This window comes from Cataglyphis hispanica, chromosome 3, assembly GCF_021464435.1.
Source record: "Cataglyphis hispanica isolate Lineage 1 chromosome 3, ULB_Chis1_1.0, whole genome shotgun sequence".
NCBI lineage: Eukaryota > Metazoa > Arthropoda > Insecta > Hymenoptera > Formicidae > Cataglyphis > Cataglyphis hispanica.
In genome coordinates this window covers 714,810-727,501 of record NC_065956.1, presented here as the reverse complement: position 1 = coordinate 727,501, position 12,692 = coordinate 714,810, and the positions used below count along the sequence as shown (strand labels likewise).

At 33.9% G+C, this 12,692-nt stretch overlaps 3 protein-coding genes across 3 annotated transcripts; 2 read left to right on the top strand and 1 right to left on the bottom strand.

Annotated features, from left to right (window-relative positions):
* The first annotated feature begins 2,629 nt into the window (after positions 1–2,629).
* LOC126848200 (complement component 1 Q subcomponent-binding protein, mitochondrial) lies at positions 2,630–4,994 on the top strand. Its single transcript, XM_050588881.1, has 5 exons — positions 2,630–3,017; positions 3,586–3,736; positions 3,814–4,016; positions 4,281–4,369; positions 4,721–4,994. Exons 1-5 carry the CDS (start codon positions 2,795–2,797, stop codon positions 4,868–4,870), a joined length of 816 nt encoding a protein of 271 aa, XP_050444838.1. The 5' UTR covers positions 2,630–2,794; the 3' UTR covers positions 4,871–4,994.
* A 488-nt stretch (positions 4,995–5,482) lies between these two features.
* On the top strand, positions 5,483–9,135 carry LOC126848335 (ras-related protein Rab-43). Its single transcript, XM_050589156.1, has 5 exons — positions 5,483–5,870; positions 6,430–6,514; positions 6,779–6,877; positions 6,962–7,119; positions 7,194–9,135. The coding sequence occupies exons 1-5, from the start codon at positions 5,652–5,654 to the stop codon at positions 7,302–7,304; spliced, it is 672 nt and encodes a 223-aa protein (XP_050445113.1). The 5' UTR covers positions 5,483–5,651; the 3' UTR covers positions 7,305–9,135.
* A 300-nt stretch (positions 9,136–9,435) lies between these two features.
* Positions 9,436–12,304, bottom strand: LOC126848334 (hydroxymethylglutaryl-CoA synthase 1). Its single transcript, XM_050589155.1, has 2 exons — positions 11,972–12,304; positions 9,436–11,856 (listed from the first exon to the last, which is right to left on the bottom strand). Exon 2 carries the CDS (start codon positions 11,741–11,743, stop codon positions 10,376–10,378), a length of 1,368 nt encoding a protein of 455 aa, XP_050445112.1. The 5' UTR covers positions 11,744–11,856; positions 11,972–12,304; the 3' UTR covers positions 9,436–10,375.
* Between the last annotated feature and the right edge of the window lie 388 nt (positions 12,305–12,692).

Genomic DNA, 12,692 nt, shown 5'->3' with positions numbered 1-12,692 from the left:
ATAAAAATATGCAACAAGATTTAATTATTCATCGACGATCCGCGCGCACTTTAAGAACCCGTTTTCTGCGAAATCCAGATTGATCCAGCTAAGCTATCACTATCTATTATCACCCTTTCACTGTTCTATATTAATGTAACATTTTAATAAAATTTAGATATCCAAGTGCCGAAGATTTTAAAATTAAAAACAATTAAAAACAAAAGATTTTATAAAAATACAAATGCAAATAAAAGATTTTATTTTAATAAAATTATGACGGATTTATAATGAAATTGTCAAAATTTTTCAAAGATAATGTGTTGTTTGATATTTTATGTAGCCGACAGTGAGATTCTAGAAAAGGAAAAGAAGACAATAAAAACATCTCGGTTTTGAAAAAGATTAGCCGAGATGCTTCCATGTAAATATAAACCAATTAATTATATAGATTAATTATATAGATATTCGCTTTTAATATCTCGAACAAATCGTTCTATTTGATTATCATCCTGATTAATATCAGACGTAATTAATCTCATTAAATATTTGATTCAATTCTATGACTCCGCTGTTATTGTTTTTTTTTTTTTTTTTGAGAGCGATATAGATCCAAATTAAATATGTGATAAAAATTAATTAGATATAACAGTTATATAATACCAAGCTGGTATTATATAAAGATTCTGTACGATCTGTTTTATATTATCAAACTTGTATAGAAAATTATATGTATAAAATTTTAAAAGATTAGATAACTTTGTTCTTGTATCGCATTCATGTTTTTATATCGTTCTCAATATTCGATTTCGTGATACTTGCATGATGTAAGTGAAACTGTAGAACGTATCGCGTGCATTATTACCTTAATGATGGCTAGATAATACAACAGTCATTCGCTATAATTGCGCGCTGCCAGATTTTTAACGAGCTTTATGCAGACAGCATTTTAATAAGCGTCAATTAGTCGACGTACCTAGAGAGCAATATTTTCCTGTGAGAAATACGGCGTAATGATATTCAAAATACGTTTCTCCGCAACTTCAAAGATCGTGCCATGTGTATGGAAAATTAAATCCATAACACTTTCACAACGTATATGTTTTACAGATAGACATAATTTTTACATATAGGCGCAAGAAATGCAATCAGAAAAAATGTATTGTAATACGCTGAATAATATACATTACATGCCTTTGCTCTGGTTGCATTTTACAGCTTGTGTTTTTTTTTTCTTCTCCAAAATCTAAAAAATATATATATTTTTTTATATTATATGAAGTTATATAATATAAAGGAAAAAAAAAGAAAGAATAAGAAATCGAAATTCTTTAAATTAAAGAATTTAGTTTTTCTTTTTCAAATAAAAGAACCTAAACTATTTTTCGAGTAATTTTTTTTATTTCTTTTCTTTTGTTTGCTTGTACAAAATTAGATAATGTGTTAGATAATGTGCTAGATATTTATAAATATGCAAATACATAAATACAAAAAAAAATTGTGTTTTAATTTGCATACCATCTCGAAATTTCAAGATACATAGCATTTGAATTTCTTAAAGAATTATGTTGATGCTACATTATTGAAATAAAAATACAAGTATCTTAAATCAAATATAAAATAATTTACAAATCTAGATTTTTTTAAATCTCGATATTATTTAAACTTAAACTTGCAATATATATATAATTCTCCCGACAAAAGTATTAAAAATTTATCTGTGATAATTTGTAATGTGCATCGATGCGCGCACTAATGCATCCAACTAACTTTATAAATTAAAAAATTATTTGAATAACATAATTAATATAATAAAATTCTGTATAAATTTAAATAAAAGCATAATTTATTGTTAATGCTAAAAATGCTTTTAATACTTCTGTTTCAAAAATAAGAAAGAAGTGAAAGCAATTTATTGTAAATATCTTTCACACATTATATTTAAAAATTAAGAAAAGAATTTATTAAGAAAATTATTTAAAAAGTTTTTTTACATACACATATACACACATAAAAATATTAATTATATATATTTTATTATCGCTGCAGTATATGCTAAAATGACAAAACATTAGGCGCGGCTTAATAAAACTTAATTAATAAATCTATAATATTTTTCTGCATTATTTATCTATTAATTTTATTATTTAGCATAGTATTTAGCACGGACATGCACCAACTGACGTTTTACCGTGGCACGGAAAAGTGAATCTGGTTATGTAGTTCCTCCAGTTCTAAAGTGGATCTAGATGACGCTACTGTACGAGCTAGTATATATATGCAGAGAGAATATATTATTATTTATTATTATTCATTATTATTTATATACATATACATACATAAATAATATATATGTATAATTATATTATTTTTATATATACAATATGATAAATCGCGGGCGTGTGTGTGTTTATGATACTGGCTTTAAGAATATATTTGTCACACATGTTTATCGAACATTGCGATCAAATAGAAAACTTGTCAAATCCCGGAAAGTTTTCTTTTTGACAGCCAATCATTTGCGTATACACGTTTTTGTTGGAAAGCTCTCTGTGATTGGCCAATCATGTGAATTGCTTCGAAACATTTGTAGCGCATTTCATGCAGATCCGCTCAAATAGAAGACATTTCCGCGCCGGGAGCTGCGCGCTGTGCGTGCAGCCATTGCCAAACCGGAAATCGAGCAGCGAACAGCCGCGTGACGCAATCGTTTCACTCTCTGTGCCGAAGCCGAATCCCGCGTTCCCTCCTACTGTTTGATCGTGTCTAATCGTATCCTTTCTCGTATTGTCACTGCCTTCGATTTCCCGTCAACATGAACGGCATCGTGAGGAGCGTAATACGCGCCTCGGCTCTACGCGGCATGCTAAAGCCGTCGTCGACGAAGTCGTCGTCGTCTACCGTCACCGGTCAACACTCTAGAGCCTTGTGGAACATGTGCGATAGTCGGCAAACCGTCGAAGTCACGCCGTTCGTCTCCTCGTTCAAGTTGCACGACTTCCACTCCCGCAGGTGTTACAGCAGATCGCACACGAAAGGTATCGACTCGTCTACGATGATGTCGTCGGATAAATCGTACATTAATCGAAGGATCTTAGAGATCCGATCGGACTCGCGAACGGTCGTCCATATTTACCGCGTTGTGAATAAAACCATTTAGCTTTGTAAAATTTTAGCTATGTAAAATGTCTAAGTTTGATCAAGATGGCTAAAATTCAGGATATTAATCGATCAATAATTAATAGATTCAATTAGAAGCAGATTAAAGTTTTTTATATTTTCTTGGAATAAACCTAAATTGTAATTATATTTACTTTTTTTTTTAAATGTATTTAAATGTATTTTTTTTAAAGGTAATATATTGGGGCTAGTTTCTTGAATATATTTCTAAGCTTGCATTATTTTGACAATACAAATTTGCTTTGTGCGCTGTAAAATTTAATCACGTTTAAATACCATTGAAATTGTATCAATAAATACTATATATTTATTTTGTTTAATACAGAAATATCTAGAATTTTGTTGCATGATGTTCATGTCATACTTATCGCAGGAATGTATGGATATTCTTATTCATTTTTTATTATATTCTTTTTACTTTATTAGCGGAGAAAGAATTAGTGGAGTTTCTTGCGGAGGAAATAATAGCGGAGAAAAAGGCACAGAAGTTAAAGACAATCCCAACTACTTTAGATGGATTCACAATATCTCTTAATGGTGCGGAGGTTAATCTTGAAAAAAAAGATGACACTGATACGTAAGACTCTTTTTACCATATTTGTTATATATTTTAAATTTGAGATATAGATTCATTTAACCTATATTTCTTCTCAGTATTCGTATTTCCTTTAATGTAAACCATACGGTGGATGCTGACGCCGAAGCGGAAATTGATCCTCGTCAAGACGATGTGGAAATTGGTGAAATGAGAAGCAAGCCAACATTCACAGTAGACATAATCAGAGACAATCGAACTTTGGGCTTCACATGTTCGTTTAACAATCAACCTGGTGCGTCAGGCGCAGATGATAGCTACAGTATGTGTATTTGCTATAATAATTTCTTTATTCCAAAGTGTTGAGTACAGGATGACTTCTATTTTGGTTATCTTGATAATTATTCTTTGGTATATAAAAACACTTTCATGTATACATATCGTGTCCATGATATCACTGATGAAAATTTGAAAGTGTGACACTTTAATTCATTATATATGTTTCCTAATTTATTTTCATTATATATGTTTCCTTGTTTTTTTAATATTCTTATATATTCTTATGTAAATATATATTTTATTACAGATGATATATTTGGCATCGATGAAATTACATTGTATGAGGGAGAACATAGTGAGAGAGTGTACTCTGTAGCTGGTGAGATCCTTGATGGTGTAAGTATTATTACTTTAATATGAGACATTTATTCTTTATGAGATTTATATTTAAAAATAATTGTTAATTATAATGAAATACACATTAATATAATTAATCTTATATAATAATAAATATTATTCAATATTTTGAATCAATTTTAGATATAAAATGCCTTATATGATAATTACTTTGTTTATAAATCTTTAGATAATAGATACTCTCGTAGAGTTAGAGATCATAATTTCTTTCATTATTGTCTTTATTTTAATAATATTATCTTGACATTTTTGTAGCCATTTATAATTATACATATTCAGTTTTTTATTAATAGGATAAATCAGATAATTGAGTTATTGTTTACTTTGCAGTATCTGTATGATCTACTGATGAACTATCTCGAGGAAAAAGGCATTTCGAATGAATTTGCAGATAAGCTAATTGATTTAAGTACATCGTATGAACACACAGCATATGTTAGTTTGCTGGAAGGCTTATCAAAGTTCACTTCGGGAAAGTAATTTTAGGAATTTAATGTTAAGACATTTCTTGTAATTTACGACATTATAGTTGTATGATTAAAAATTATTAATAAACATGTATGTTTGATGATATTCAAACAAAATAAACAATACATCGAATATATGATAATATAATTTTTATTCTTTTATGTAGAGGAAATAAAATTTCCTTTTGCATAAATTAAAATAGTATTATATAAAATATTAGATATAAATATACATATTTGTATATTTCAGGGATCAATTTTTTATACCTTTTTATTCCTTCAGCTTCAATTCATTTCAATGACAATGTGCAAAATGAAACTGTATATTTTCTCTTTGTTCTAATATGAGATAAAAAAGAAGTTAATTATTGAAATGTTATTGTATACTGTACATTCATTATCATAATAATATGTTCCATGACTGATTAGTTAGATTTATTTTGTGATTAGATAATTTCTGAAATGCTTAAGGAGAAGAAAATGCCTTTTTTTAGAAGTTTTAAACATATATGTAAATTATCAGGAAAAAAGCAATCAAGAAGACGAAAGAAAGGAAAGGAGAGGGGCCATCAGTTTCAGGATTCGTCACTGATGACACTGATGCGATCGCAGCGCGGGGTGGGAAGTAGGAAGATGGACCAAGATGGTCGCGATCAGACGCAATTAGATGAAGGAAAGCTCGCGAAGGCGGCGAGTGACGACGTAGAAAGTCAGCTGCGGAGTGGCAGAGTCCCGAATGCCCGTCCACCGTGATCATCGTCGTCGTCGTCGTCATCGCGCGAGACCTGGCGAGAATGTCATCTCGCGATCCCGACAATCTGATGATGAGCACGAGCGACGATGACGAGAGGTTCGACTACCTGTTCAAAATCGTCTTAATTGGCGATTGTGGTACGGGCAAGACGTGTGTGGTCCAGCGCTTCAGATCCGGCACGTTCGTCGAACGCCATGGCAACACCATCGGTGTCGACTTCACCATGAAGACCGTGCTCATAGACGGCAAGAGAATCAAGGTGCGAGACGTTCGCGGCGCCTGTTTAACCTTGAATCATTCTCAGATACGATCTGGTATCTGCTATCTAAATATGTTAGTTGCGTTCTTTTTTGCTTAAAATGCGAATTTATGTTGAGTATCAGCGTTTTTTGGCGGGAAAAAAAACACAATTTAGCACAATAACATAAACAGAGCCATTGGAACTGTTTCTTTTAACTCCATTTTAAATACGTTTCTACATCTTTTTTTTTTACTATTTTGAAAAAGAATTGTTTTCAAATTATATAAAAGGGAATCTCTGCGACAAATAGCTATAAGTTTTCTTTTTAGATAAAGTTTATACTATTTTACGTTAGATTTTTAATTAAAAATTCTCAGCAATGTTAATATTGCTTTGGAAATGTTAAAAACTCATTTCTTATAAGGTTACAATATTCTACATGAAAAATCTTTGTAACTAATAATGAAACATACAACTGATAAACATTCTCATAGATAAAACATAATCTCAATAATTCTGTTTGTTTTTATTTGTATTCAATAATGATTGTTGAAGTTTGATCTTCTGTTATTGACAGCTACAAATTTGGGATACTGCGGGACAAGAAAGATTCCGAACGATTACTCAAAGTTATTATAGATGCGCAAATGGAGTAATTGTAGGTATGTAATTAGAAACATAATACATAGCCACATAAAATTTATAATATTTTCATTTATATGTATTTTTTTAAATTAATTTTTGTAAAAAAATCAAATATAATTTTTTATATAATTATTTTGATAAATAATGAAAATCATATTATATATCTTTTTGTTTGCGATAGAAGTCAGTTTTTTCTTCTTTTTGTATGACTTTGCTATATTGGCTTAATTGAAAAACAATGTGTTATCTTTTTAAACGTAAACATTTTCTAACCATTTTAGTTTACGATATTACAAAACGATCAACATTTTTAAGTTTGCAACGTTGGGTGGAAGAAGTCCGGAGATATTCGTCATCGCATGTACTATTAGTGTTAGTTGGTATGATCATTTTACATGCATTACAATATATTGATATATTACAATAACATCTGTTATTATTATTGTGCATTTCTTACTTTGCAGGTAATAAGTGCGATTTAGAAGATCTGCGGGAAGTTCAGAAGGCAGAGGCTGAAGCTTTATGTGAATATCTGCCTGAAGTTTTGCATGTAGTGGAGACCTCAGCCAAAGATAATACAAATATAGATTCCATATTTTTCTATCTGGCATCTGAACTTAAGGTAAATCTCTATCTTTTACATAATTTTGTTATATTGTCTTTCTTTACTTGATCGTGGCTAAATTACACTTTTAGAGACGACACGATAATCGTCAGATTAGCATGAGCGAGAACGATGTAGTGAAACTCGGTGCCGGACGAGATCTGTCTTCTTGTTCAGGCTGTTCAGGCTATAAAATCTTTTGAACCGTTTAGATTTTTTTTCCATTGACGCGCACTGTTTCTGGATGACAGATATTCATAAAATAACATACGTCCTAGAAAAAATAAAAGGCAGTCAACAGATAAATATATTATCTGTCAATAAATTCTGTTAGAATATAAATTTTACTTTACTATTTTTTAAATTGAAACTAAAAAAATAGGAATCAGAGTATAAAAAAAGATTGTTTACGTATAGAAAATATTGTGCAGCTTTATAAAAATTTTACTGCCTTTTATTTTATTTATAGCTGTATACAATGAAATTTAGTTCCAGAAACTAGAACAATCAATGTCATTCTATCGATATGGAAGAAAAAACTCATATACAATATATGCCAAATTCAAAATATTCTACGTTTATTTACATGGAATAGAATGGACATTGGCTCTTCTAGTCCCGCAGGATACGAATCTCACGATAAAGATATAATTCTTAAAATAAAGGGTGGCTCATTTTTGCTCTAGAAACTTATTGTTCCGACAAGAGCACATTTGTATATTTTTATATTTAATTTAACAAATACACGTACAAATTTATATACACGCACATACATACTGATATTTCACAAATACTGTGGCGACCTGAAAAGATATCCTTGATATCCTTGTGCCTTAAAAATTCGTAGTAAACGTCATTCGTGATAATGATCGCATAGACATACGCGAAGTACAATCGAAGATTATGGGAGTTAAATTATGAATGGTGATTCAATTCTTTTCTTTATTTATTTTATTTATTTATACACGTGAATGTGTGTTATGGCGAATGCGAAAATTTAACTTCTCGGTCGCTGAGCACCCGTTTGAATTACGAGGCTGTAAATATTAATCCTTAGTCGCATTCTTGCGTTTCATGCCGAGAGATAATGGTCTCATTCTTAGCCTTTGATCAATTTAAATGATACACTTGGCGCTAAAGGCACATTGAGAATGCAGATATAGAATACATTTCGTGACTAAACGGACGCGATTATGTTATAAATGAACGAACAAATATAACGAATCTCTAATATTTGTATACAAACTGCTGTATAATATATTTTTCAAAATATTTATATATATTGCACATAAGAGAATGTGCATATTATAATACTCGTTGCGAATCAGAATTATTATTTTATGTAATAATTATAAAAGTAACTTCGATGTACGGTAACCCAGGAGGATGTAAATCTCCATTACCTTGCACGCGCAAATGTTGCCAAAAATGTATGAAAAGTGTTCTCACAATTTAAGATCTTTATTAATTTGTATAAATGTATACGTATATCTCTTTTTCTCATTGTGTAAGTTCTACAACATAAATATATTTCTCTAACATACATCAATCATTTTTCCATTGCACTGTTAATTAGATAAAATAATCATTTGAATTATGTGCGAAAAAAGAATATTATGTAAAATATAAATTTATATTACATCCTAATATTATGATTTTGCGCTGAAATAATATATGAAGTAATGATGTAAAGAGAACAGTCATATGAAATATAATTAAAACTCTACTGTATTATATATAAATGATATAACTGGAAAATATATTTTTTACTAAAAAATATATATGGTATGCAGTATAATAGATTTGTTGCATGATTTTTGTAACGGACTTTTATTATATTACGCTTGATACATTTAAAACATTGTGTATATTATACTGAGTGCATTCAGGGAACACGCATTTTAGCATTATAAACATGCTCTTGTTTAATTTTCAATAAATAACAAAGCACGATGTTTTTAGCGCATAGTGTGCTTCCCGAATGTAGCCACTGTTGAAGTTCTATAATTCGTAATAAAGCTTTTTTTATACTTATCGCAAGTCTTTTAGAAATTGATGGCTGTTAATCAATTAGCTTTAGCTTTATCACACATTATATAAACATTGCGTGATTGATTCCACAAAAATTATTTATATTATTTTACACGTAAACAAATTCTTCATAGATTGCATGTTAAAGAAATATTTATCACAGTGAACGAAGATTGTCGATTTTTTTTGAGCAGAGAATAAATTAATTTTTTTATTGTTATTTATTTACACGTTGACTCTCGGTTCAGAGTCTCAATTCCTTTACTGTATTAAGGGTAATTAGCAGTAATTATCACTCGGCTGTACATTATTAATTCAGAAAATTGTATTTATTTCAGTGTAAACAAACATGCTATATATGATTACCACATACGTATATAAATAACATTATAAGGCCATACATCATAAATTATAAATATAAGGCCGTATATATACGCGCGCATCGTGTAAACTCTCAATGATAGAATATTAACTATAATAATATTTATTTGGTTTTATTGTGTTAAGACAATATTTCATTGCAGAATCAACAGACGTATAAAATAAGGAAAACGAGGTAGAGAAGACATAATTCTTATATACCAGATACTTAACAAGATTGATCATGATGATGCAAATAAACAATAAACCAATATAGATATATAAATCGGAAAAAATCTCCGTTTAATGAATTATTATATATATATATATATAAATTTAAATTAAATATCATTTATAAAATTTAAATATCATCTAATAGAAATTAATTTTCTTTAATTAATCTGCTTCATACTGCATACAAGCTAGAATTCTTATATAACATTTCTGCTCTATCAACTTATTATATGTTTATATTAACGTGTATAACCGAGCTAAAAATAGCATTCGAGCACATAAATGTATAAAAAATTTCTTGACTCTATTTTTTCTTTATTTTGTGTAAGAACAATCTATATAAGGCACTTTGCGTAATGCTGCTTTCTATGTCAATGCAAATGTAGATTTGCAATTTAAAGTATGATAAAAAGAAATGATATATTAATGAATATATAATGAAGAAGAAAAAGAAGTGTATCAGGAAGACTCAGATTGAATGAATTTTTGATACGACGACGTTTCTCATCCACCACTATTATACGATTGCTGTTACAGCAATTAGAAATTGTACAATCAAGTTAAACCTTGTGCCTTTCATTTTACACATATTTTTGAGAAGAAAATTGATTATAAATAACCCTAAACCTTGAAATCTAATACGCCGTTTTCATACTCTCTTATAAGTCCTTCTGTATTTTTCGTCCACCTGGATCAAGTAATACGTTCCCGGAAACATGTCGTCTATACTACTCTCCGGAGTGAATGGCACAACGTGACAACTGTGTTCCCTCGATGTCAATACCCTGGTGTAATCCGCCGGGGAAACGCAGTGACGTCCCTCCAATTGCGGCTTGACGTAAGAAAGAGCGGTGATAATCTTGGACAGGCCGGAGCCATCCTGCGTGTCTCTCGTTATCGTCAACGAGTACATGCTGGAGCAGAGGCCCGATCCGTATGAGAACACGCCGATCTTGTTGCCGGCCAATTCACTTATCGGTTTTGATATGAGTAACGACACTAAACCGGAATAGACGGACGGTGTGTACATATTTCCGACTTGATTCGCTATCAACAGGCTGGGTCGAGTCTTTCGCTCAAAGTCCGCTTTGCTCAGTTGCACGAAGACTTTCTCGATGTCCCGATCGAAGTAGGTGTCCTCGAGTTTGGTGGCGTGGAAGCTCGCCGCGTCCTTATAGCGGTCGCAGAGCTGATCCTTCGGCGTGTTGAGAAAATCAATGAAAGCCAGCCGGGCGAAGGATTTCTGTACGAGTTTGCAGTAGGGCGAATGGAAGAGAAACGCGTCGAAGTTGGTCAACGTTACGGGATCACCGACGGGGTCCTTCTGCCTGATCTTGTCACGGTACTGCTGGTAACAGCTATCCAGGGCGCTCAAGTAGCACTGAATCGATAGTTTGCCGTCCACGACCGGGTACTCGGATCGCAGATCTGGCTTGTAGAAATCGTACGCGTGTCGCATGCAGGACGCGCGCAAGCCGCGGTCGAACACGAGGGGCGCGTTGGGACCCACCAGGATGGCGATCGCGCCCGCGCCGCCAGTAGATCTAGCGTTGCCCGCCTCGTACACGGCGTTGTCGGCCGCGACGACGAGAGCGAACCTGCCGTCCCAGGCGCTGCTCTCCACCCAGGCGACGGCGTTGAAGAGAGCAGCGGTGCCGCCGTAGCAGGCGTTGGTAGTGTCCGCGCCCTCGATGTCGGTGCAGCCGTGCGGCTCAAACAGCTGCATCAGCACGGACTTGACCGACTTGCTCTTGTCGAGGATCGTCTCGGTGCCTACCTCCAGTCTACCGATGTCGCGCGGCTCGATTCTGTAACGCTCTAGCAGCCGGTGCGTCACCGTCAGGCACAGCGAGTTGATGTCTTCCCGATCGTTACAGAAACCCATCCGCGACTGGCCGAGACCGATGGTATACTTGCCCGCGGAAACGCCATCGTATGCCTCCAGCTCTGTCTGCTCCACGTACTGCGCCGGGAAGTATACCTCGAGCGCCCGGATGCCGACGTCCTTCGGCCACATCTCGGTTAAATCCTCAGCTCGGTGGGTCCTCGAGAAATGCCGATGCCTCTCTCTCTCTCTCTCTTGGAAGAAGGTTTATGTAATCACCTTTAAAAGGCCAACGAGTCGAGAGCCTGTCGAGAGTGACTTGAATTTAATTGTTGTGCCTTACGTACATGACACACACAAATACCGAACGGTAAATAAAAATCGGAACAGTTTCTGCGATGTTTCAAATCACATACGTACATATATGATCCTCGCGTAAAATCAAATCCTCCGCTGGCCAAGTTGTCGATTGGTATGTGAGGAGACGCACACAAGCGCGCGCGCGCGAGCGTGAACGCCGTCGTATTTAGGTTAGAAGTGAAACTCCGGTAAAATTCCGGCCGTTCGCCGCCGTCGTCGAACGACTTTCGATTGCGTGCTTTGAAGCTCGGCTTCCGTTACGTTAAGTCGGCCGGTCGGTCAACTCGAGGCTACTCGCGCTCGTCGTCGCTCGTGTCTGATCGCGTGGTCACGTGGCGCGACACATGTCACCGTGCGCGGACGAGCTCTCGCGAGCGAATGCGCTTACAGCGCGCTCGCGCCGCATCTTATTATCAACGTCGCGTTTGATGCAAAGATAAGAGCGGGAGGCGGGGCGGCGGGGAGGAGAGGGGGAGCTACGGGGGACGAGAGAAGGGCAAGGTCCGCGGCCGACGGAATATTTTTGCGAATTTCTGAGTCCCGTCATCGCGTCGTATATACTCGGATGTATTAGTTGGGTTTGCATGACAATTCGTGCGACTTGTTAGGTGTATACATATAATAGGTTTAATAATCATTTAGCCTTTAGAATTATATCGGAAGTTTTAGGTAGAGATGTCTCGCAATATAATTAACTCATAATTAACAACAAAATTTGAAAATTTAATTATACATTAATATGAGATCTACATGTAACTTACGAAAGCAATTGATCGTGCCG

Bases quoted from the DNA above. Each gene is read 5' to 3' on its own strand.
- LOC126848200 (XM_050588881.1), top strand. From the start codon at position 2,795: ATGAACGGCATCGTGAGGAGCGTAATACGCGCCTCGGCTCTACGCGGC. The intron at 3,018-3,585 runs GTATCGACTCGT...TTACTTTATTAG, and splicing joins CAGCAGATCGCACACGAAAG to CGGAGAAAGAATTAGTGGAG. The intron at 4,017-4,280 runs GTATGTGTATTT...ATTTTATTACAG, and splicing joins AGGCGCAGATGATAGCTACA to ATGATATATTTGGCATCGAT.
- LOC126848335 (XM_050589156.1), top strand. From the start codon at position 5,652: ATGTCATCTCGCGATCCCGACAATCTGATGATGAGCACGAGCGACGAT. The intron at 5,871-6,429 runs GTGCGAGACGTT...TGTTATTGACAG, and splicing joins TAGACGGCAAGAGAATCAAG to CTACAAATTTGGGATACTGC. The intron at 6,878-6,961 runs GTATGATCATTT...CTTACTTTGCAG, and splicing joins TGTACTATTAGTGTTAGTTG to GTAATAAGTGCGATTTAGAA.
- LOC126848334 (XM_050589155.1), bottom strand. From the start codon at position 11,743: ATGTGGCCGAAGGACGTCGGCATCCGGGCGCTCGAGGTATACTTCCCG.